The sequence below is a fragment of the Puma concolor genome, chromosome D2 (genome assembly GCF_028749965.1).
Source record: "Puma concolor isolate L17-30 chromosome D2, mPumCon1.1.hap2, whole genome shotgun sequence".
NCBI classification, from domain to species: domain Eukaryota; kingdom Metazoa; phylum Chordata; class Mammalia; order Carnivora; family Felidae; genus Puma; species Puma concolor.
The window spans coordinates 88,387,302-88,412,059 of NC_141677.1; the positions used below are offsets into that span (position 1 = coordinate 88,387,302).

The 24,758-nt window shown below is 61.2% G+C and overlaps 1 protein-coding gene across 1 annotated transcript in view; it reads left to right on the forward strand.

Annotated features, from left to right (window-relative positions):
* The first annotated feature begins 8,036 nt into the window (after window positions 1-8,036).
* ADGRA1 (adhesion G protein-coupled receptor A1) overlaps window positions 8,037-24,758 on the forward strand; it is a 35,827-nt gene continuing 19,105 nt past the window's right edge. Inside the window, exons 1-4 of the mRNA XM_086681253.1 lie at window positions 8,037-8,451; window positions 9,072-9,273; window positions 16,655-16,782; window positions 18,342-18,465. Coding sequence (XP_086537379.1) covers window positions 8,252-8,451; window positions 9,072-9,273; window positions 16,655-16,782; window positions 18,342-18,465 — 654 coding nt within the window. The 5' untranslated portion in view covers window positions 8,037-8,251. The remainder of the gene's footprint in view (window positions 8,452-9,071; window positions 9,274-16,654; window positions 16,783-18,341; window positions 18,466-24,758) is intronic.

Sequence of the window (24,758 nt, forward strand, 5' to 3'; positions counted from 1 at the left end):
GTCAGCCCTTGAACCAGGCACCTGCTGGGTCTAACCTGGGAGCTCAGCGCCTCTGACACGTGGGAGGAGAGGCAGGACCCCCAGGAGCTGGCGGAGGACAGTGGGAACCAAAGGCCTGCGCCTGGAGAAGTGACATGCTCCCAGAGGTGGGCCTCCTCCCAGTTTCGGAGCCTGGGTCAGTCCCTGCCCCTGAAAAGCCTCCCGAGGCAGGACGTCCAGGCGCGGCAGGCCGGGTCTCAGATGGGCCTGGTTTGAGGCCTGCAGAGGAGGCCGGTGACGAGGGCTCTCAGCAAGGGGAGGACCAGAGAGGTCACGGAGCGCTGCTTACAGGTTGGCACTGGGGGTCCTGGAGACCTGGAGACGCAGAGCACACGTGAGCCTCCTCCCGAGGGGAGCTGGTCTCCGTCAGTTTGAGGGTCAGACCGCAGGGGTGAGGACGTGCCGTCTGGAGCCACAGCCACGCCCCAGGCAGCGACGCTCCGCTCGCAGACATGCTGCAGGGAAGATGGGGCTCCAGGGAGAGGCCCGGGGGCTGCGTGCCGCCTGCCGGGGACGCAAGGGCCTGGCCACGGACGCATCAGCCTCGCTGCAAACCGCCCGATTTACACATGTTTCTGATGCCTCATCAAGAACTTAAGAGCCATAGTATCTCCTTCACGGAATTCGAACATTAAGTTTTTCGGGTTCATTTCCAATTTAACATCCTCCTTCCAAAATGTCTCTCCTCTAACACGGTCTGCGAAGCCCAGAGAGGATGTTCGGAACCTTCCAGCACGACACCCCTCCTGGTGCACGCGGGGGTCTCAGCACACGGTTTTGCTAACCGCCCAGACGGCAGCCGGGAGGCCATACGGATGGAGATGCAGATGTTCAGAGTCTGTGTTTCTCCTGAGTTTTCTAAGCAACAGATAACCAGGGTCCAGCCACTTGCCTGGGGAGTGATTCCAGGTGCAGCACCCTCTTTGCTTCCGTCTGGTATCCATCACTTCCCCGTCGGGGTGGCTATGCACATGTGTGGGGCCGGCCCGGAGCTGGGTCTCTGCGGCTGCCTGCCCCCGGGGGGGGGGGGGTGCCAGAGGCGGTGGTGTTTGCACACAGCTGGGCCCTCCGGGGGCCCACAGGAGCTCCTGGTCAGGAAGTGCCACCAGCTGACACGGGCCAGCCTCCCCCGGGCACAAAGCACCTCATCCTTATGACAGTGACCTGGGCGGTGCCGGGCAGGGGTCTGGTCCAGGAACAACCTGGGCCCACCCGCCCTTCCCCCACACACACCACCCGCGAAGGGCCCGGGACCTGGGTGTGCAGGGCCGTGGGGAGGCACCTGCACCCACACTGGGAACGGAGAACGGGCGGACATGAGGCAGGTTTCAGAAGTCATCTTGAAAGCCTGATTGATGGATCTGGCTGTGTCCCAACTGCATTTGGAGAAAACTGCTCAATGGAGAATCTTTTATTAAACCCAGGATTAAGAAGGCTTGTTTTATCAGAGTTTCAGAAGTGACAGAGGATTAAACCAGCGGGACGGAGGGATTCGAAGTAGGAGACGGGAGGTCTCGGCAATGCTGCGCCCTCACGCTCCAGGGGGCACGGGGGTCCTGGGCGTTGCAGGCCTTGGCCAGACTCCCTAAAGACGGTCAGGTCTGGCCCCAGGGCCTACACGGCCCGTTCTCCACCCGGTGCGGTCTGTGCTTGGCCATCGCTTGCCCGGGTCACCAGCTGCAGGACAGGCGCCTCGAGGTCAGGTCGAGGCGGGGGACACAGCTCCCGACTGCTGCGCAGCCCCGGGCCCTGCACTTCGCACCCCACAAGCCCAGGGAGCCAGGGCATCCTGCCCTCTGCAGGGGCTTGAACCCCTGAGCCGGGGCAAAGGGTGCGGCCTGCCCGGAAGAAGGCTGACGTGAGCCTGGTCAGCAGGGACGCCCGCCCGGCCGCCCTTGGGGTCTCAGGGCAGCTCTGAGGAGGTCGCGTGGAGGGAGGTTCGAGCCCCTCCAGGTGCCGTGGGTCTGGGCCTGGAGCAGGTCCAGGCTGATCGGCAGGGGCAGCGCGAGGGTGAGGAGGAAAGAGGCCCGCACGGCCCCATGAGCCCCGCCGGGGGAGGGGAGGGAGGCCCCTGGGCCCCACAGAGAGAAAGGGACGTCCAGGGCGGCAGGGATGCTGGGGACAAGCTGGGCCGGGCTGGTGGCGGCACCGCAGCTCGGCTGCGCCAGTGGGGTCCTCCTGCCACGGACGGCCGCGTGTGCCTTCCACTTCCTCCACCCATCTCCCGCTCACCGACGTTTTCCCGAGTTTTTCCTTCTCCTGCTGCTCTATCGGGAAGACGTAGAACATCTGGGCTTACCGGTCACATAACTGTCTGTGAAACGCACTGTGAGATTAATGAGGGTCTGAGCCTTTACAGACTTCCGGGAGCCAGAGAGGCAAGCCCCCTTGGGAAAGAAGGACTCCCAGTTTGGGGGAAACCAGCGCCGCCTAGCAGCACAGCCAGAGCCACGGGCGCCCGGCCGCGACAGGTGCGTTGGAGCACGAGCGTGACCTGGGGCTCGGCATTGACTCTGTGGTTCCGTCCCCGAGCAGACGCGGTTCCCAGGAAGCCTGCGAGTTTCCGGCAAGGCCACCCTTGCTCCCGTCTTCACGGTGCCCGCTGTCCTGCACGCGGTCCGTTGCACGTTGGTGTCATCAGAGACCCCGCGGGGCACGGATCCAAGAGCGCCAAGCCCTGCCTCCTGTAGGAGTGTGTTTGGGTAAATGTTCACTATATTCATGAGTTCTTCCTCAGGATTCCAGTGGTTTTCCGCCTTTGTTCCACAATGTTTGCCTTCTACTCATCCCTTGTGGGGGGGTTGGTGTGTATAGAATTAATTTTAGTTATGTCTCCTATCCTGCTTTGTGATCTAGGCAAACAGTGGAGCCGACCAAATGATCACAATAAGGAGCTAATTGAAAAAATCTAAGTGTTACAACTATAAAAACATCATGTCGTTTGTTATTGTTTACACTGATTTTGTTGGGGGTTTTCTTTACCAAAAGAACCTACATAGACTCAAGAAGGTAATTTCTGAAAATATGGATCCAAAACAATAAGGTGACCAACACTCATCACCCTGCCCGGCCTCGGGCACCGGTACCAGTGCCCCACGGTGCTCTCGGCCGTCTCACTGCACAGGCACCTGCACACGCACACTGTTGCACACACGTGCACACGTATGCACACTCCGTGCCTCACTGTGAGGTGTTATTCCAATCCTGCCCCGCTCTTAGGTGCCCAGATCGTCCCAAACCTCTGCTGTTCCAACAGCTTAAAGCAAGAATATCTGGCTGACAAACTGTTGGAAATTAAAAATAAAGATTATTTTTATGCTCAAGGATATTTTAAAAGGAGAGGAAGAAATGCTTCAAGATATCAAGCACTAGAAGACTGTCTCGTGGTGTGCCAAAACCGCTAATACCAGAGAACCAGTGACTCGGGAATATTAATTTTCAGACAAATCATTATTTTAACAGAACTGCCAGGCGGAACAACTTGCTTCTGACCACGTCTAATCTGGTAAAATTGCTTTGGCCCAAGCGCAAGAAGCCTTGGCAGGAGGCACCAGGCAGCAGCGAGGAGGAGGCTGGCGAGGCCGGGCTGAGCCGGGCCGTGTTGGACCGGCAGCCTGGCAGGGCCACGTGCCCCCAGGACCGGTGCAGGCCAAGCAGGTCAGACGGCGGGGCCAAGAGGCTGGAGCTGGGTCGAGGGCTCCTCGGTGGCTGATCTCCCGGGCCGGTCGCCAGGAAGAGGCTGCACCCCGCACAGCACAGACACATCCCCTCGGGCGCTGCACGGACTGCTCTGGGCCTGACCCTCACAGACACAGGGCACCAGGGGGTGACAAGTCACGGCAGTAGATGCGGGTGCTGGACGGAGGGCACGTGCGAGGGGGCAGGACTCCCAGGCTCCTCTGAGCAGGACCCCGAGCTCCGCCTGCGTCTGCCACCCTGAACGGGGCTGCAGGGAACGGCCCTCGTAGAAGGGGACCCCCGGAGCCACCCCACCCACAGGGGCCCCAGATGGGAACCTGGGCCCACAGAGAGTGTCGGGCCCCAAGACACCGGCCCCCGTCCCAGCCGGCCCACAGCCTTCAGGAAGCACTAACTTCTGGTTAACTGTTCAGGTCTGGAAACTGGACTAGTCCTGGTGTAAAACCATCGGAGCCCTGGGTGTTCCCGCTTCTGTCTTGGTCCCGTGTGCAGCCGCGACGCCAGCTGGGCGGGAAGCAGTGGTCTGACCGGGAAAAGCCCACACACAGGCCCTGGTTAGGACGGCCGCACGTCTGCAGGAGACACACACCCTCCCGTCTCCACGGAGCCAACTCCGGGCTGGTGCCCTGCCGCCCCTCCTGGCGGCCCCGACCCCCAGGTGACCAGCTCTCACCCTACGAACGCACTGCTGCGTGCGAAGTTCCCCCCAGCAGACTCGCCCCGTGCCTGTGGCTGGGGTTCTGGGCCACCGTCGAGCCCAGGAGGTGTGGGTGCGGCTCCCTGAGTTCCTGGTCACGGACAGCACCCCTGGGTGGTGCCCATGTGGCTGCTGTGTGTCCTACCCCTGGGGTCAGAAGACTAAGAAGGGGCAGAAAATGCGATTTGAGGGAGACGAGACTAAACACACAAGAGCAACCTGGGGGTGCTGCGTGCCCCCCCACCGCCTGCCCCCCAGAGTCTGCAAGGGGCTGGGGCCCAAGGAGCCCTGGGGGGGGCCCTGCTCAGACTGCCCCCACGCTGGAGCCCGACCCCGCAGGACACCTTCCAGAGGTGAACCCTGAAAACACTTCCACAGACTGCGAGTGGTCTGGTAGATGGGAGGTAGCACGAAACGCCCCGTGGCCTCCCTGTGACCTCCCCGTGGCCTTGGGCAGCGGCCTGACTCCTCCTGGGAGCTCGACAAGTTTGTTAGTTTCATCGTTTGGGTCTCAAACTAGGCTCCACTTCAGGGCAGAATGAATCTGTTGAGGCAAATCTTTGTGAGAAATGGTCTGCACAGATGCAAACTGACGCCTGAGGGGGCGGGGCTGGTTGCCACGGCAACGGGAGAGCCGGTTTTGATTCCGCTTCGTGAGCCTCGGATGCTAAGTGCGCCGAGAGCCCGCGTCCTGCACCCCCCAGGGCCAGGCTGCGCTCTCACCCGGAAGCACGTCTCCAGCAACCGTGGGCTTCTGCTTTCAGGGTCCCAGGACCCTTGCGGTGGCTGGAAAGCGGGTACCCGCAAAAGTCCCCAAAATGTTCTGAGAGGAGGCAAGTCTGGCCTGAGCCATTCTAGCCACCTGAGCTGGCGCTCCCCACGGACAGAGGGAAGTCAGCACCGGAGTTTCCCCGAGCCCCTCTGTACTGGCTCCGTCACCGTGCTGACACCCCCAGCCGTCCGTCACCCTTCGATTCCATCCACTGTGAGGCTGGTCTTGAGGCGGCCCCACCGTCCTCCTCAGACTGTTTCCTCCTCTCCCGTGAATGGCTGCCGGTTCCGGAAGCCGGCAGGTGCAGAGAAAGGCCACCCACCAAGCACGTGCCCTGGTCGTAGGGACCCAGGACACTGGACACTGGCCGTTCAGCACGGCAGAAGCATCCAGCCAGCTCGATCCGAGCAGCAGGGCGGACTCGGCCCCCTGGGGCTACACTCCCTGACTAGGCAAACCCCTAGTTGGAAGTCCCACGCGGGGCCTGAGCAGGCCGCCGTGCTGTCCTGCACAGAAAGCCCCAGCCGTCCACCTCTGAGTCAGAAACAACTTTCCCCAGACGAAGGAAACCACTCTCAGTGGAACGAACAGCTCAGGCAGCGGATAGGAGGTCAGGGCTGGACGTCCAGAGGTCAGTGTTGCCTCCCACGCGGACAGAGCGCAGACCCACGCCTGCGGTGAGCCCTTCTGTACAGAGGCCTGAACTCAGAATGTGCCAGAACCCTGGCCTTCCTGCAGGAAGCGGAGCCAAGAGCTCCCTGCGGAGACGCTGGTCCTGGAAAGAACTGAGACACGCCCCCCCGCCCCCCTGCAAGTATCAGAAGCGAGTGCCTGGTGCCGTAAGAAGGCCTGAGCCCTAGAACACTTGTTTCGCTCAGAGCCTTTGGTGCGCTGGGAGCGATGAGAAGTATGTGACAACTGTCTCTGTGGCCCCGATCCTCTGAGGCCCCAAGAGCAACATGGGGGCACGTCCCTCCCGAGCAAGCATGGTGCCATGACTTCCGTGCAGCCATATCGAGCAGGGTCCCTCCTTGTTCTCATTAGAGAGAAGATCTGAGGCTCTCCACGATGGCCGGTCACACTGAGCCCTGGACCCACAGTCCCTGACTCTCCGGGGGCGGGGGGGCAGGGGGACAACCAGGCAGGCTCCATGGAACGACAGCAAAGGGAGTCTGACCGCTGGTGCCCCTGTTTCCCCATCTCACAGCTGTGCTGCCCTGTGCTGGGTACAGATGGCCTCTGGCATGTGTGAGGGGATGCCGTGCCCCGCCCCCACCTGCTGCCCCAGGCCTGGGTCCGTAACAGATGTCCTGCCGTGTGCAGTCCTGAGGCTGTGCACCGGGCACCCAGAGGGGCGATGGCAGGGCAGGTGTGGGCGGGTGGGGGTAGCGGTGCCCCTCACAAAGCCAGAGGCCCTCCGATGAGGCTCCTCCGACAGCCCTCAGTGTGGGGCAGCCCAGCGATTCCAGAGGGACACCCCACCTGCACCCAGGTGTGGAGTCTGGGTGTGGCCCCCTGGATGCAGGCCACAGAGTGCAGGGTCTGGACGTGCCCTTCGAGGGCAGCACTGAGGCCTGACTAGAGGGGCTGCTGGGGGCATCCAGGGCTGGGCTGGCCCGGTCCTCTGCCTCCCAATAGCCTCTTCTGTAAGTTCTCCCAGAAGCTGCCTTTTTGGGATTCAGGAGGCCCTGGTTCTGGTCCTACCGCCTCTGCTCTGAGGCCAGGGCAAATCACAGGCTCTTGGGACGGAGCACAAGGCTGTGCACAGAGCAAGAGACTGCCGGCGGCCGCCAGCAATGCCCCTCCTCTGTGCCCTTCCCACCACCCTTCTGCCATCTCCGGGCTGGGAGCCCTGGTGAGGGATTGGCCCGTGTTCATGTCATGCCCTGAACGTGGACGGTCTTTGTGGAGGGATCGACAGGTGGACAAGCCCCATGGGGCCGCCCAGCAGTCTGGGCTGAACCCTGAGCTCACAGCAGGCTTTCCCGCCTTCCTCCTTGCCCCACTTGTCCAGAACAAAAGCCGGGGCCCCCCACCCCCAGGGGAGCAATCCAGGAAAGCTGGGGCGGGTCAGGGCTTGGGGGCGGACACCCACATTGCCGCACACTCTTCACCCCTCTGGGTTTCACATTCCTTGTCCAAATCCGAGGCCTCATCACTGCGTCCCACAGAGAAGCATGGGGAACACAGCCCCCAGAGGCAAGGGCCACGAGCTGAGAAAGTCGTGAATCCTAGTGATGCCCCGGAGTCCAGGCCCAGGCCCTCCAGAATTGGGGGGGGGCTCTCCCGAGCAGGCACCAGTGTCCTGACCTTCCAGCCGGGAGGGAAGAGCGTGGGCCTCCCCCAAGCTCACACGTGTCTGCCGAGCACAGTCCCCAGGCCCCCCAGCCGCACCTGACTGGGGGCACAGAGCCAGAAGCCCTCACAGGGGTCGTGCTGGCTGCAAAGCCCACCCTCGTCCCCGGGTCCCACCTGTCCTCCACCCCCCAGCACCCGGCCCGACGGGGGGCTGGGCCAGGACCCTGGATGGGGCGGGGGCCTCTCTGTGCAAGGCCACGGCCCACCCACACCGGCAGGCAATTTGGATGTGGAATATTTTAATACAAGGACTATGAGAATTCCTCTGAACTCTGGTTTCTTGCTCACATTTCTGTTCCTGGAGCCTTCAATGGACAAGGATTTTCTTTAAAAATAAAGTGAAATCATCCAGTCCTCCTTCTGCCTCCTTTCAGGGAAGTGCTTTAATGTGAGTTGTCCGATTCTGTTGGAAGCGGAGGCAAAACCTGGCCGGTTGTCCCTTTAAATCGGCTCTGCAGTGTGCCGGGCGGCCGGCGGGGCTGGGAAGAACCATTCTGCCCTGCCGCAGGGAGCCGGGCCACAGCCCGCCCAGCGCCATCAGCGCCTCCCCCATCCCCATGGTTACGGCTCCTGCTTCCCGGCCCGGTCCCCGTGCCCGGCTGTCGCCCGCCCTCCGAAGCAGGCGCAGAGGCGGCTGGCGGTCCCCACGCGGAGCTCTGGAAGCCACCCGCGGAGAATTGCATTGAATGTCTGCGGGTCCTGGCTCTGACTCACTCTCTCGGTGCAGTGCCCGTGGCGCCGTGGCCGGGCTGCAGTCTTGCAATCTGTTGATAACTCCACTTGCTAGCTCGGAATGGAAAACTGCTCCCCGGCACAGAGAACTCGCCACAGCCCGTCGGCACCGCGCGGCGCAGCGCCGGGGCTCCTGCTGCCTCTGCCTGAATAGGTGAGAAGTTGGGCTGCGTTTCCCGGGGCTGCGTGGCGGGTGGGCCCGGGCAGGGAGGCAGCGCGGCGGGCAGGGTCGGAACCCTCCGGCCACGGCGTCCACTCCCCCAGCCGTTGCTCGGGCATCAGCGCCGAGCGGGCTGGGGCGGCTCCTGCTGTTCCGGATGCAGATGCTGTATAACTTTGGGTTCCGCGGAAGGCGCGGAGCCACCACCGAGATGGCGCGTCTGGGGGGCGACGCCGGCCCCTGTGTCTGCCGGCCCGGGGCTGGCCGATCGTGGGGACGGCGAGTCGAGGCTTCTTCAGTTCCCTGACTTAAGCTGACAGACATGTTTCGGGGCCGAGCTGCGTGTGCTGGCCGGCGAGCCGAGGCCGGCTCCCAACGTGGGGAAGGCAGTGCCCCGGGAGGGCTGCCCGAGGTCCCTGCGGCTCCTGAGCCCCCCACCAGAGCCCGGCAGACACAGCAGGCCCCCCGCGTGCCCCTGGCGATGCAGCCCCCGGCCCGACGCTCCGACCGGCCGGCCGGGTGGGATGGCCATGGGGGGGGGGGGGGGGCGCGCGACGCCTGGCTGAGGCCCCAGGGACCCTCCGCCCTGCCCTAACCGTGCCCTGTCTTCACAGATGGGGACAACCTCGTGACCCTCACCCGCCCCACCGTCGCCCTGAGGCCCCTGGCCCCGGGCTGGACCCCACAGCCACTGTGTGGGACCTTGACCTTCGGGACGGCCATGGAGGCCGGCGGGGAGGAGGGTGCCACATAATCGGCTCAACGGCGACCCCGCTCCGTCTGCACTCTGGCTGCAGGAGCTTCTCAGGGCTCATGGTGAGTACGCGCCCCCCGGGCAGCGGGGCCCGGCCACCCCTGTCCGTGGAGTTACCACGTGGCCAGTTAGCAGCATCGGGCCCCGGTGTCCAGGGCTGCCCGCCGGCTGCTCTGCTGTGGACTTGCTCGGCGTCGATCATACTAATTAGTGGCAGGCATGCTGCAATGTGGAGCCATTTAATCATGGGAGGAGATACGGCCCTGGGTCCCTCCCCCAGGGCTCGGGTGCAGGACCGGGGAGGCCTTCCCTGGCCCCTGGCCGGGGTCACTGCCCCTCCTGTCCGAGGCCGTCGTGTGCAGCGCTCCCAGGGCAGCTCCGCCAGCCCCTTCCCATCAGAAAGTGGGCTGCACGGCAGGGAGACGTGGGTGGGCTTCAGAAGCACGTAGAGCAGACGGGGGCAGGACGCCTCTGTCACCAGAAAAGGGGGCACGGCTGCTGTGGGCAGGGCCATGAGGGGACTCGTCCCGGAGGCTCGTGCAGCCTGGATATGGTCGCTGCCGGCTTGCGTTCCGGGAAGGCTGGTGGCCGGGTAAATAATGCATTGTGTGTGTTTGTGAAGGACGGTGGTGGAGGGCCCAGCGCGTGCAGGGAATGCCGATAGCCACAGGACACGTGGCCGGCAGCAGCCGTGGCTCGGACGCCAGCAATGACTCAAATGCACACCGATTGTCTGCTTCATGGGGGGGGGGGTGGGGGGTCTGTCTGAGTCACTTGTTCGTTTCCTTCCTGTTCTGCTCGAGACGCCCAAACAAGGTCGGGCTTGTGGCCAAGACTCAGCATTGTGCATGCCACTGCTCCAAGCCTCGCCGGCCGGGAGGGTGACAGGCAGCCTAGAGGTTGTGCGTCCAGGCTCACCACTCCTGGGGAGGCTGCCGGCCTGGCCGGGGCCCCAGCTTTTTAGGGGACCCAGGGTGCCTTGCCAAACAGGGCTGCCCCCCCTTGGCATTTTTCCAGCTTTTCACCCTCAGGTTAGAGCCTTATTTGCAAATGGAACCTGTCATTTGCAGACAAAGGGTGAGCTCAGAGGTGTTGCAGGAGGCTGGGGGGGCGGGGGGGGGGGGGGGGGGGGGGGGACCTTGCAGCAGCTTCCCTGGCCTCTCCGAGCACCGCTGTGTGACCCTCCCCATGTCCACTCTGCGTCCCGTCTATACTCTGCCTTCAGTCCCCAGTGACTGTGTTCTGGTCCCAGACGCTGGACACTGGCCAGCCCAGGACAGTGAAAACTGGCGGGTTACACTTGCCCGGAGGGTTTAGGATCTCCGCAGTTCGTTGGGCTTTGATTCTTAACAAATAACGTTTACACTGGAGAGTCTCCAGAAGAAATGGAGAGCCCAGCCCAGCGTGGGGGCCGCTCTGCTGCAAATGCTTCCCTGCGTGTGTCCCTGAGACTGTAGTGTGGACACCTGCGTGGCTTCACCCCAGGGGCCCAGGGCACAAGGAAGACCAGAGGCTGTGGCCAGCAGGGTGGCCCGCCCCTGCCCGCCCACACTGCTGCACTCACACCACCAGCCAGACGTGTGCCCGGGCTGGCGGTCCGCTTCCCTGACACCGAGGCCAGCCACCCGCTTTCTGGCTCCTGAGCGTTAAGACGCACGGTCTTGCGGAAGCGCTTCGGGGGCCACGCTGACGCCTGCGTTACACTGAGGCTCTGTCCTCCCTCCTGGACAGGCGCCCCGTCTGCTGTCAGTGTGCCGGTGGGACCGTGAAGGCACAGGCAGCCCGGACGCTCCCCTGTGGGGCCTGCAGGACACAGGCCACCAGCATGGCTGTTAGCAAACGGGACAGGTGTGGACAGTGGCCCTGTTGGTATTCACGTCCGAGCAGCTGCCAGACAGGCATTGCTTTGCACCCCGTGGCCTTCTGTGATCCGCACAGTTTCCTCCCCAAAGCTCGGTGGCATCTTGGAAGGGAGTAAGAGGTTGTCCGAAGTTGTCGCTTTCTTCCTGTTTCCTTTCACAGCGTAGGTCTCGTGGTTCACCCGAGGAGCGGCGTGGTCGCTGTGAGGGAGGCCACGTTCATTTTGCACAAGCTCTGCCTTCCCGGCCACACCCCCCGTGGCTGACAAGGCGTCGTGGGGACTCCTCTGATCACTGGGACATCAAGGGGACCTCAGAGGACAGGTCCATCCGCTCACTAATGTTGAGCCCAAGAGGCAGAGACCCCCCCTTCAGTGGCTTCACTTTGGTATGACCCAGACCCAGCAGGTGCCAGCGGCTGCCAAGGACCCCACGGAGCTCGCACTCGCCCTGAATTCAGGGCTGACCGCAGTGTCATCAGACTATCCTTTGTCACGTCCAGCAGGGGCTGGAAGCCAGGACAGGGTGAGAAGCCAGGCCTGCCCCCAGCTCTGCTTGGAGCAGAGGAGTCCCAAAGACACAGGACACCCCTTTTCTGCACATCAGCACCCCACATTTGAAAAAGCAACAATGGAATTAAAACCCCTGAAAAGACCATGGACGTAGAGGCCTGAGGGGCAGGGACCGGCGCAGTCCCTGTGCCATATTTCCCACACGGGGAAAGTGTGAGAGAAACACCCACCAGCTGTACAAATGTGACGTCCAGTGAGGATAATTTGTGCTCCAGAGGAATAAATTACTTACCTTTTGCCTCTGCGTCCCTCCGGGACGCTGCCATGGACGGACCAATAAGATACAGTGATCATTAAAAACTCAGACAAGGGGCGTTGGGGGCTAACAGCGAGATCAGTCTCGGTCGGTACAGAGCAGAGGCAGAGAGGACGGCGAGGAGGGTCTGCGCCTCCTGGGGAGAAGAGCCCCTTCCCTGCGCCCCGCAGCTGGCCCCTGACTTAAGACCTCCCTCCTCCTTCCTTCCTGTCTCTCTTAACATCTAGGTGATTTATTTGCAAAACATACCAAAAGACACACCCAACTAAAATAATAATAAAGCATAAAAGGAGGGTAAGCCTCAGGACCAGGGGAAATGCCCGCAAACCCCAGACCAGGGCTCTGTGCCTCCAGGCTCCACGGAGGACACAGGCCAGCCCGTGGGACGATGGAGCCTCGGTTTCCCAGAAGGAGAGACATGGCCACGCAGCTTGTAAAGGCAGAGCAGTGAGCAGGGACAGCGGGCTGGGGGCCACAGCGGTGGGAGCGGCTGTCTGGACTGAGCCCAGCCTCTCGGGCGTGAGGTCCGTTCTGGTCTGAAGGGCCCCGGAGGGACGTGTCCCGGGGAGTCAGCCCCGCACACCACGAGGATTTTGTCCGTGGGACACTTGCAGCGCGGGCCCTCCGGGAGGAACCTGTGCATGTGTGAACCCTAAAATATAAAATAGTGTCTCCCTTTTGCCTTCCCTGCTTTGACTTTTTTTTTTTTAATTTTTTTTTTTCAACGTTTATTTATTTTTGGGACAGAGAGAGACAGAGCATGAACGGGGGAGGGGCAGAGAGAGAGGGAGACACAGAATCGGAAACAGGCTCCAGGCTCTGAGCCGTCAGCCCAGAGCCCGACGCGGGGCTCGAACTCACGGACCGCGAGATCGTGACCTGGCTGAAGTCGGACGCTTAACCGACTGCGCCACCCAGGCGCCCCTCTGCTTTGACTTTTAAGCGTCATCTCTAAAAATGTAGAAGGCACCCTTGGTCACTAACTTGCAGGAAGAAAGTAGAAGCCGAAAGGAAGGGAGGCTCTGTTTCCGCTACAACTCACTTGGCACCGCTCTTCTGGGATCAGAAGCCTCCCTTGCTGCCTCGCTCAAAGCCAGGCCCTCGGATGGGAACGCATCCCTGAAGCAGGGTGACCTCGGCCGTGCGTGAGCTGGCCCGGGCGCCGCAATCGGGACACGCTGTGTCTCGAACTGACCTCCCGACGCGTTTGCCTGTGGCGGGAGCGGTGGTCTCATTTCCCCTGGCTCAGCATGAAGTGTGTGTGGATAAGACTTGGCGGGTAGGATGCGCTCGAACGTAAGCTCTGTGATGAGGGTCCTGGCCACCGGACGCACTTCTCCAACCCTGGGCACACATGCAGGGCGGGGACGCAGGGCACCAGGCGTCGCTGCAGACTTTGCCTTCCTCTCCCGCCGTCCCTGCCCCCACCTCCAACCAAGAGTCAGGGCTGCGAACACGGCAGGAAGGCGGTGGTCTCTGGGGGAGTGGTGACGGAGCCCCAAGACAGGGCACGAAGGGACTGTGAGTCCCCAGAGGTGTGGGCCCACCCCAGGCCTCAGCCCGAGGCGTGCCGAGCACACTGGTGAGAAAACATGCTTGGGTTGGGCTCCACCAGCAGCTTGCTCACATTATGTGCACAGGAACCCGGTCCCAGCAGCCAGGGGGCTCCAAGAGAAGTGCCAGTGTTTTTTAGACACCAGGTTAAAAGCCATCATCTTTGTGAAAAGAACTAATTATGCACACGAGGGCCCGGGCACGTCTCTGGGACGCGATCAGGCCTGACTTGCGAAGAGCCTGCCGGGCCCGCTCCACACCTGTCAGCAGCGTCCAACTCTCAGAAGAAATGGACAGTGAGAAGATCATCTGATATCAGGATTTGACCACAGAAACTTGCTTTCCTCGACTTTTGCAGTGATTTTCCATTGGCTGGAAGCTGGCGCCGGCCGCCTGTGACAAGTGTCAAACCCTTGGGGCTCTCCGGAGCCCCACAGGGCGCGCCCTTCCCACCATCACGCACGGCAAGCGCTCCAGAACTTGGGATGCTGGGTGTGTGAGCGCTTCCAGTGGAGCGGGACACCAACAGGAGCCCAGCAGGCCCGTTCAGCTGGGACGCCCCGGCCCCGCTCCACCTTTCTTATAAAACACTTACTCTTGGGGGGCCTGGGTGGCTGAGTCAGTTGGGTGTCCTACTTCGGCTCAGGCCATGATCTCACGGTTCATGAGTTCGAGCCCCGCGTCTGTGCTGACAGCTCACAGCCCCGAGCTGCTTCGGATACTGTGTCTCCCTCGCTCTGTGCCCCTCCCCCACTCATGCTCTGTCTCTCTCTCTCTCAAAAATAAATAAAAACATTAAAAAATTAAAAACAAAAAACACCTGTTCTTTCTTCAGCAACAGGCAATTAAGTCCCACGTCACAGAAACCTGTCCTCACACGGACAGAAGTTCTGTGTTGCAGGATGGAGGGCCCAGCAGGTGCCCGCCCCAGCCATCGAGGCCTGCCTGACGTGTGTACCTTAGGAGGAAGCCTCCATTAGCCATGGGTTAGTGGCCAGGGTGGGTAGCCCTGCAGGAACCCAGGCCGCAGACCCTCCCCCCGGGGCTGAGCCTCGGTGTTGGGGGGGGGGTGGGGCCTGGTCAGCTGCATCAGGCAGGACACTCACTTCCCCAAGAGGGCCCTGGAACCCTGTCACCTTGAGGCCGGCCTCCTTGGCTGTCTCTCCTCCTGGGCTCGAAATTTCATGGGAATTGGGGCCACATGTGCAGCACGGGTCCTGCTGAAACCCCAGTCATCCCGACAGGAGTCCTCGGTGTTCTGTGCACGTCCACACCTGCCCTTCAGGCTTCCTGGCCGAAGGACAGTCAGGACCATAAGGGGATCACCACAGTGTCCAGCCCACGGCCTGCCGAGTGACACAGTGCCCCTCCTTCGGTTACATCGGGTCATCTGCTGGGCCAGGGGTGCTACTTCCGGCTCTGGTAGTCAGCTAGATCCCTCAGTGACCAGACAGGGAGGAGTCTGGGTCGTGTCCAGGTCACTTGGAACCTTTTCCCTGGTGACAGGATCCCATCTGCTATCATCATGGCAGCAGAGAGACCTCCTTGGAAAAGTCCCTGGCAGGAGCAGATAAGGGGACAGAGGCCATGGCTGGACACCAGGGTGGCCCTTCGGCTGTCCCCCGGCTGGCCAGGGCCTCATCTCAGCTGGACTGACAAGAAATTATCCCCCAGGAAATGAAGCAGGTTGAGCTCTTGGACACAGAAGCTTCCCGGCCATGGCGAGGCCAAGGCCCTGCAGGGACGATTTTCTCTCGATTTCCCACGTGACTCAGGCTGGGCGCCTTCCTGGAGGAGCACCGGTCACCTCCCGCTGCGCTGACCACGCATCTAGACATGGCCCAGGGTGGGCACATCCACCACGGGCACGGCTGCTGACTCCCCACCCTGACCACAGCCTGTCCTCACAGTTGGGCAGCTCAGCACTGTCTCCCCGGGGTTCCCCGGGGCAGCCTCCATGGTCACAGCCCTCACCTGCCCTCACCTGCCCCCCAAGCCTGGCAAGTACCAAGGCCATGCTGGTAGAGCCCGCGGTTCAGAGCATGAGCTGAGGGGTCAAGACCTGGGGAAGGGGGCAGAGGGGACACAACCAGCACCCTGGGCTGGGGAGGGGCCTTAAAGTGCCCGGTGAGTGGGAGGGGGAGGGAGGCGGTAACCAGTGCCCTGGGAAGGAGTGGGGGTCCATCTCCAGAACCCCTTGGGAGGCCAGGGGATCTGCAACCAGCATCCCAGACAGAGCAGGTTAAAATAAAGAATTGTCTTTCTCTCTGTCCCGGAGCCTGGAAGTTCAAGATCAGATGTCACAGGGCTATGAGAAATAGCCCGCCGAGTAGACGGCTGCCTTCCTGCTGTGTCCTCAAATGGCCTTCCTCTGGGCAGGTCGTGTCCTAGTCTCCCTCTTATAAGGACGTGGGTCCTGTAGAACGAGGCCTCACCCTATGACCTCTTGTGATGGCCGTCACCTCCGTGACAGCCGCCTCCACTAGTCACATGGGGCACAAGGATGTCAGCCTGTGCTTCCGGGGACTTGGCGCAGTCCACAGCAGGGCTTCCCTGTGACGCTGCGAGTTACAACACAGGAAGTGTCTGGAGCGTTGCTCGGGGGGTCAGAGGGCAGAGGGCAAAGATGCACGAGGCCAGGGCTCCTGACTCCCAGCCCGTGGAGCCCGCACAGCAGACGAGGGTCTGTGCACTGGGGGCCCCTCCAGGGCTTTGGAGCTTGGAGCGCAGGCCGCGCAAACCCGCCCACGTGACCATGCGCTTTGCGGCCGTTTTTCCTATTACTGGAGTTTTGGGAACGTGGTCCCGGCGCGTAAATCTCGTGCCAAGCGGGTGCTCTCCTGAGGGCCTCGGGGCCCTGCCGACCCATCACGGCAACTGCTTTTCCTCCACCGACCTGAGTCAGCTCCAGGGACTCGCTTGACACAAAATTCTCCTGGGGGATCTCGTAAAGCAGAATCTTGATGCGCGTGAGGCGGGACATCTGCACGGCTCCATCCATCCAGACCCTCGCGCGGGCAGGTTTGGGGAGACAGCCGCGCTCCGAGAAAGCGGGGCGCCCGTCACAAACCTCCGCTCCACTCAGGAGCCACCTCCGACCGCTTTCAGGGGAGAGGCCAGACCTGGGGGGAGCCAGGTGGCTCCGCCAGGTGCACAGTTCCTCGCCACGTTGCCCACTCGTTCTGCTCTGTGCTCTATCCAGGATTTGAAAACCGTGCTCTCCCTGCCCCAGGACCCAGGGGAGTTCCTGCACCCCGTGGTGTATGCCTGCACCGCCGTCATGCTGCTCTGTCTCCTCGCCTCTGTCATCACTTACGTCGTGCACCAAAAGTAAGGCCCCACTCGGCACCAAGACTGCATGCTTCCACCTTCAAATGCAAAGCCTAAAACGAGACCCTCCCCACCCCACGTAGTGAGAAGTCCCTGGAAGGTACTTCACCGACCACCTGCCTACATGGCAGACATGGCCAAATCCTCCGCTGAGTTTTCAAGGACAGCCATGCCCTTCCACTCCAGGCCTCCCCCAGGGCCACCTATGTTCTTATCAAAAGGGGTGAAATAGGTACTTCCTCCAGTGGCCCAGGGTCAGTTCAGGTGCTCCAAGAGCCCACAGCCTTGGGAAGTTAGCATAGCTCGCGGAACCCTCACACACCTTTGCGTTGTGCCTTTTAATCTGGGGCGGGGCAGGGGGGCCTCTAGTTGTCTTTCTTCTGAGCTGGTTTCCTGGCCACCTCTGCCTGTGAGGGGAAATGACCTGGGGGTGTCTGCATCACTTGAAGATGCACTGTGAAATGTGAGCAGGGGTCTCTGCCATGGTCAGGATCAAGCCCATAATCAAAGTCATGAGCAAAGCCTAGACTGTGGGCATAACCAGTGATGAGAAGAGGCTTGGGTGTGTCCAAGGCCACAGTCATGGGGAGAGTGTTGGGCATATCCAAAGCCATGATCATGGGGAGAGGGTTGGGCATGTCCGAGGCCATGATCATGGGGAGAGGGTTGGGCATGTCCGAGGCCATGATCATGGGGAGGGGGTTGGGCATGTCCGAGGCCATGATCATGGGGAGGGGGTTGGGCATGTCCGAGGCCATGATCATGGGGAGGGGTTTGGGCATGTCTGAGGCCATGATCATGGGGAGAGGGTTGGGCATGTCCGAGGCCATGATCATGGGGAGGGGGTTGGGCATGTCCGAGGCCATGATCATGGGGAGAGGGTTGGGCATGTCCGAGGCCATGATCATGGGGAGGGGGTTGGGCATGTCCGAGGCCATGATCATGGGGAGAGGGTTGGGCATGTCCAAGGCCATGGAGAAACTGTGGCCACCATTACAGCTGTAAGAATAGGATGAGTAATCTCTGCCATGGCTGTAGCTGGGGTGAGGCCAAGTCATGGAGGTGGTCACAGCCATAGGCAAGGTCCTAGGCCACAGACTACAGGGGCTTGCTTCCAGTCAGTCACAGTCATGCCCTCTTCTTGAGGTACCAGACATCTGCTCAGAGAGGGAAGAACTCCATCCTGGGAATCAGGAGGTGTGGCCAGGTGTGTCCCACCCTCTAGCTCTGTGACCAGACAAGGCATAGAGTCTCAGGTTTCAGTATTAGCAGCTGTCCAATGACCAGGTTCGAGATTTCTCAAAACCCTCCAGTCTAGCATTCCAAGTCGATTTAACACAAAAACGTCCAATAACCACACACTGAGGGTGCCGCACACACCCTGTGTGTTCCCATCCATCTGGTCCTTTGGGTGGGCTCCCCCGGCCTCTTTCGGTGACACCTTGGGGGTCTTCAGCTCGGTCCCCACGTGGACGGAGCATGGCAACTGGGGAAGAGGGCTGATCTGTGCACCTCACTCTGCATGCTGGGTCCTGATGGGACATCTCCGTCTCCCACAGTGCCATCCGGATCAGCCGGAAAGGCCGGCACACGCTCCTCAACATCTGCTTTCACGCGGCTCTGACCTTCACAGTGTTTGCCGGCGGCGTGAACCGCACCAAATACCCAATCCTGTGCCAGGCGGTGAGTGCCATCCACACCCTCATTTTGCTACAAAACTTAAAGTGTTTATCACCGCTCCTACCAAAAGGGAAATGTATGATAATTGTCTTGTTTATGAAAAAGCACTTGAGTACGTGTTCAGATGTGTCTCCTGGAGGGAGTAGTTCAGCGTGCAGGGCGCCTGTATTACAGCCTTTTTGCCACGTGAGGCTGACTCTTCTGCTCAGCACTGGATCGTGTCAGGTACTTTGCTTTTCGCTTGACCAGCTGGCTCCGAGGCGTCTGGTCACATGCGAACTGGACGCTTCCTGTCCGGCAAACGGCGCTGGTCCCAGGAATAGGGTCGGGAGCTTCCCGCCTCCCAGAGACTGGCCAGGTCAGGAGCACAGAGAAGGGGCCAACTGCCACCTCCCGCCACCGCCGTCCAGGTATGCTCTGGCACCAGAGCAGGTGGCTGGGGAGTCCAGGCCGCAGAGGCCCCGCCCCCCACACGGAGCTCACTCCGAGAGGCTCTGCTCCCGTCTCAGGTAGAGTAGGGGCTTCTGAACATCACAGCGTTGAGAACAAGTCACCAGAGGGCCTTCTTTCCACTCCATGGCCTCACCTGACTTTTCCTTCAGAGGGGGGAAGCGCCCTTTGGTTCTGACAGAGCTCGGAGGGGGCCTTCCCACCAGCAGCACCTGCTTCCTCCTGCTGCTCCGTGCGGCCCTGGCCCAGGACAGGCGGCCCCACACCCAAGTCTCTCTGTAGGCTCCGCCCTCCAGAGCCTCGCTCAGACCCCTTGCTCCTGGCTCCAGCTCAGCCCAGGTGGATAGTCACCTCTATGTGGACAGTGACCTCCAGAATGAACAGCGATCTCCAGGTAGAGTTTCCTGTGATGTGGACAGCGGTCTCCAGGTGAACAGTGGCCTCCACGGGCAGGGTAACCTCTACATGAACAATGACCTCCAAGTGGACATCAACCTCCAGGTGGATGGTGACCTGCAGGTGGACAATGACCTTTAGGCAGACAGTCTCCTCCCGGTGGACAGTCTGCTGCAGGTGGATAGTGACCTCCAGGTGGCCAGTCTCCTCCAAGGAGACATTGACCTCCAAGTGGACAGTGACCTCCAGGTGAACAGTCTCCTCCAGGTGGACAGTTTCCTCCAGGTGGCCAGTCTCCTCCAAGTGGACAGTGACCTCCAGGTGGACAGTGACTTGCAGGTGGACAGTCTCCTCCAGGTGGACAGTCTCCTCCAAGGGGACAGTCTCCTCCAAGGGGACAATGACCTCCAAGTGGACAGTCTCCTCCAGGTGGACAGTGACCTCCAAGTGGGCAGTGACCTCCAGGTGGAGAGTATCCTCCAGGTGGACAGTGACCTCCAGGTGAACAGTGACCTCCAGGTGGACAGTGACCTCCAGGTGGACAGTGACTTGCAGGTGGACAGTCTCGTCCAGGTGGACAGTCTCCTCCAAGGGGACAGTCTCCTCCAAGGGGACAATGACCTCCAAATGGACAGTCTCCTCCAGGTGGACAGTGACCTCCAAGTGGGCAGTGACCTCCAGGTGGACAGTATCCTCCAGGTGGACAGTGACCTCCAGGTGAACAGTGACCTCCAGGTGGACAGTGACCTCCAAGTGGGCAGTGACCTCCAGGTGGACAGTATCCTCCAAGTGGACAGTGACCTCCAGGTGGACAGTGACCTCCAGGTGAACAGTGACCTCCAGATGGACAGTCTCCTCCAAGGGGACAGTCTCCTCCAAGGAGACAGTGACCTCCAGGTGGACAGTGACCTCCAGGTGGACAGTGACCTACAGGTGAACAGTGGCCTCCAAGTGGGCAGTGACCTCCAGGTGGACAGTCTCCTCCAAGGGGACAGTGACCTCCAGGTGGACAGTGACCTCCAGGTGAACAGTGACCTCCAAGTGGGCAGTGACCTCCAGGTGGACAGTCTCCTCCAAGGGGACAGTGACCTCCAGGTGGACAGTGACCTCCAGGTGGACAGTGACCTCCAAGTGGGCAGTGACCTCCAGGTGGACAGTGACCTCCAGGTGAACAGTGACCTCCAGGTGGACAGTGACCTCCAGGTGGACAGTCTCCTCCAAGGGGACAGTCTCCTCCAAGGAGACAGTGACCTCCAGGTGGACAGTGACCTCCAGGTGGACAGTGACCTACAGGTGAACAGTGGCCTCCAAGTGGGCAGTGACCTCCAGGTGGACAGTCTCCTCCAAGGGGACAGTGACCTCCAGGTGGACAGTGACCTCCAGGTGAACAGTGACCTCCAAGTGGGCAGTGACCTCCAGGTGGACAGTCTCCTCCAAGGGGACAGTGACTTCCAGGTGGACAGTGACCTCCAGGTGGACAGTGACCTCCAAGTGGGCAGTGACCTCCAGGTGGACAGTGACCTCCAGGTGAACAGTGACCTCCAGGTGGACAGTGACCTCCAGGTGGACAGTCTCCTCCAAGGAGACAGTGACCTCCAGGTGGACAGTGACCTCCAGGTGGACAGTGACCTCCAAGTGGACAGTGACCTCCAGGTGGACAGTCTCCTCCAAGTGGACAGTGACCTCCAGGTGGACAGTGACCTCCAGGTGAACAGTGACCTCCAGGTGGACAGTGACCTCCAGGTGGACAGTGACCTCCAAGTGGGCAGTGACCTCCAGGTGGACAGTGACCTCCAGGTGAACAGTGACCTCCAGGTGGACAGTGACCTCCAGGTGGACAGTCTCCTCCAAGGGGACAGTCTCCTCCAAGGAGACAGTGACCTCCAGGTGGACAGTGACCTCCAGGTGGACAGTGACCTACAGGTGAACAGTGGCCTCCAAGTGGGCAGTGACCTCCAGGTGGACAGTCTCCTCCAAGGGGACAGTGACCTCCAGGTGGACAGTGACCTCCAGGTGAACAGTGACCTCCAAGTGGGCAGTGACCTCCAGGTGGACAGTCTCCTCCAAGGGGACAGTGACTTCCAGGTGGACAGTGACCTCCAGGTGGACAGTGACCTCCAAGTGGGCAGTGACCTCCAGGTGGACAGTGACCTCCAGGTGAACAGTGACCTCCAGGTGGACAGTGACCTCCAGGTGGACAGTCTCCTCCAAGGAGACAGTGACCTCCAGGTGGACAGTGACCTCCAGGTGGACAGTGACCTCCAAGTGGACAGTGACCTCCAGGTGGACAGTCTCCTCCAAGTGGACAGTGACCTCCAGGTGGACAGTGACCTCCAGGTGAACAGTGACCTCCAGGTGGACAGTGACCTCCAGGTGGACAGTCTCCTCCAAGGGGACAGTCTCCTCCAAGGAGACAGTGACCTCCAGGTGGACAGTGACCTCCAGGTGGACAGTGACCTACAGGTGAACAGTGGCCTCCAAGTGGGCAGTGACCTCCAGGTGGACAGTCTCCTCCAAGGGGACAGTGACCTCCAGGTGGACAGTGACCTCCAGGTGAACAGTGACCTCCAAGTGGGCAGTGACCTCCAAGTGGACAGTGACCTCCAGGTGGACAGTCTCCTCCAAGTGGACAGTGACCTCCAGGTGGACAGTGACCTCCAGGTGAACAGTGACCTCCAGGTGGACAGTGACCTCCAGGTGGACAGTCTCCTCCAAGGGGACAGTCTCCTCCAAGGAGACAGTGACCTCCAGGTGGACAGTGACCTCCAGGTGGACAGTGACCTACAGGTGAACAGTGGCCTCCAAGTGGGCAGTGACCTCCAGGTGGACAGTCTCCTCCAAGGGGACAGTGACCTCCAGGTGGACAGTGACCTCCAGGTGAACAGTGACCTCCAAGTGGGCAGTGACCTCCAGGTGGACAGTCTCCTCCAAGGGGACAGTGACCTCCAGGTGGACAGTGACCTCCAGGTGGACAGTGACCTCCAAGTGGGCAGTGACCTCCAGGTGGACAGTGACCTCCAGGTGAACAGTGACCTCCAGGTGGACAGTGACCTCCAGGTGGACAGTCTCCTCCAAGGAGACAGTGACCTCCAGGTGGACAGTGACCTCCAGGTGGACAGTGACCTCCAAGTGGACAGTGACCTCCAGGTGGACAGTCTCCTCCAAGTGGACAGTGACCTCCAGGTGGACAGTGACCTCCAGGTGAACAGTGACCTCCAAGTGGGCAGTGACCTCCAGGTGGACAGTCTCCTCCAAGGGGACAGTGACCTCCAGGTGGACAGTGACCTCCAGGTGGACAGTGACCTCCAAGTGGGCAGTGACCTCCAGGTGGACAGTGACCTCCAGGTGAACAGTGACCTCCAGGTGGACAGTGACCTCCAGGTGGACAGTCTCCTCCAAGGAGACAGTGACCTCCAGGTGGACAGTGACCTCCAGGTGGACAGTGACCTCCAAGTGGACAGTGACCTCCAGGTGGACAGTCTCCTCCAAGTGGACAGTGACCTCCAGGTGGACAGTGACCTCCAGGTGAACAGTGACCTCCAAGTGGGCAGTGACCTCCAGGTGGACAGTCTCCTCCAAGGGGACAGTCTCCTCCAAGGAGACAGTGACCTCCAAGTGGACAGTGACCTCCAGGTGAACAGTGACCTCCAGGTGGACAGTCTCCTCCAAGGGGACAGTCTCCTCCAAGGAGACAGTGACCTCCAAGTGGACAGTGACCTCCAGGTGAACAGTGACCTCCAGGTGGACAGTGATCTACAGGTGAACAGTGACCTCCAAGTGGGCAGTGACCTCCAGGTGGACAGTCTCCTGCAAGTGGACAGTGACCTCCAGGTGGACAGTCTCCTCCAGGTGGACAGTGACCTCCAGGTGGACAGTCTCCTCCAAGGGGACAGTCTCCTCCAAGGAGACAGTGACCTCCAAGTGGACAGTGACCCCCAGGTGGACAGTCTCCTCCTAGTGGACAGTGACTTCCAAGTGGACAGTGACCTCCAGTGCCCAGGCAGGAGCCAGATGGGGGCTGCCCCATGGACTGAAGAGCCATCTTACCTAGGACTCCCCTCTTCCGGTTCTGTCATTGGTGGTGTGTGTCTGCCGGGGCCACGTGGTGGGAGGGTCTCAGCCTGGCATCCACGGCGCTCATGTCCCTCCCCTTACAGCCTCTGTTGCTGTGAATCCTACAACCATTTACTGATGCTGTGGAAGCTGCTGAGGCCTAATTATCTGACACTCAGGTGCACCGGTGGTGACCTCGATGGCAGTCTGTGCACACAAAATGACCTGTCCCCTGCACAGATGGCAGGCGACTCACCCTGGGGTGGGAGGGTGAGAGGCTGTTCAAGCAGGGGTGGCACGGGGAAGAATCAGGCTGAGCTCCGGCTCCAGGCACTGGCCACCAGACAGCACCTCGTCCCAGGGCCCAGGCAGCCTGACATCCGGCTCGGTTCCCTGCGAATCCCCGTCCAGGCCGTGCACCCCACTGGGAACCGGATTCTGCCATCCACGCTGGAGCCCCAGCAGCAAAGCCGCCAGCAGGTAACTAAAAACCGCACTGAGGGGCAGACACGCTTCCTTAAGCCTTTGGATAGGCACGGCGACAACCGCAGCACATGCCCCGGGAAACCCAATCTGTATCCTGTCTGGAGGTGCCTGCCGAAGAACGGAGCCCGCCGAGGGCGGTGAAATGTCGCGCTCGGCCAACGAGGGCTCTTGTGCCGGGTCCCTGGCGGCGAGGAGCCGGCTTCAGCACCCCCTCCCCCCAGGCTCCTCGGTGCCCCTGGGGAGCCCACCCCCTCCCGAAACCCGGGAACGGTGTCCATGCTCCAGCCTGGATGGGGGTTCCTGGAGGCCAGGGGCCTCGTTAGCCAGGTGGACACCCTAGGAGCGTGGCAGGTCGGGGAGCGCTCCGGGCCTGGACGGGTCCGGAGGGGCAAGGTCTGCAGAGGTGATGACGGTAGTGTGAGAAACAGTTGATTCTCCTGTGGTGGCCATCCTCAGGAACCCCGTCGGGGGAAGCCAGCCTATGAGCTCCAGAGTAGATCCCACCCTGACCTCCGGACTACGTGTCCCCGGGAGCGGGGCCGTGATACCTTCGGTCATTCATTCGCGAATTTCGAGCAGAGCTGTGCTACTCTGGCTGCACTGCCCAGCTTTCCGGCAGGGGAAGAGGGACAGAGAGCACCATGTGCACGAGAGAGAACAGTGACCTCTGTTCTCTGGACAGAGCTGGGGCCCAGGTGATGGGATGGGGCTGCAACCCCAGCGAGCCCTCCAGGTGGCATTCTTGAAGTGACTCCCCCGACATTTCTCTAAGTTGGGCCTGTGCCTTGCAGATGAAGACAGAAGCGTCGCTGCTGTTATGGAGGGTAACCCAGCATAGACACCCTGTCCTCTGGCCACTGGAGAGGAGGCAGGCCTGACGAGGCACAGCTGGGAGACCACAGCGTCAGAAG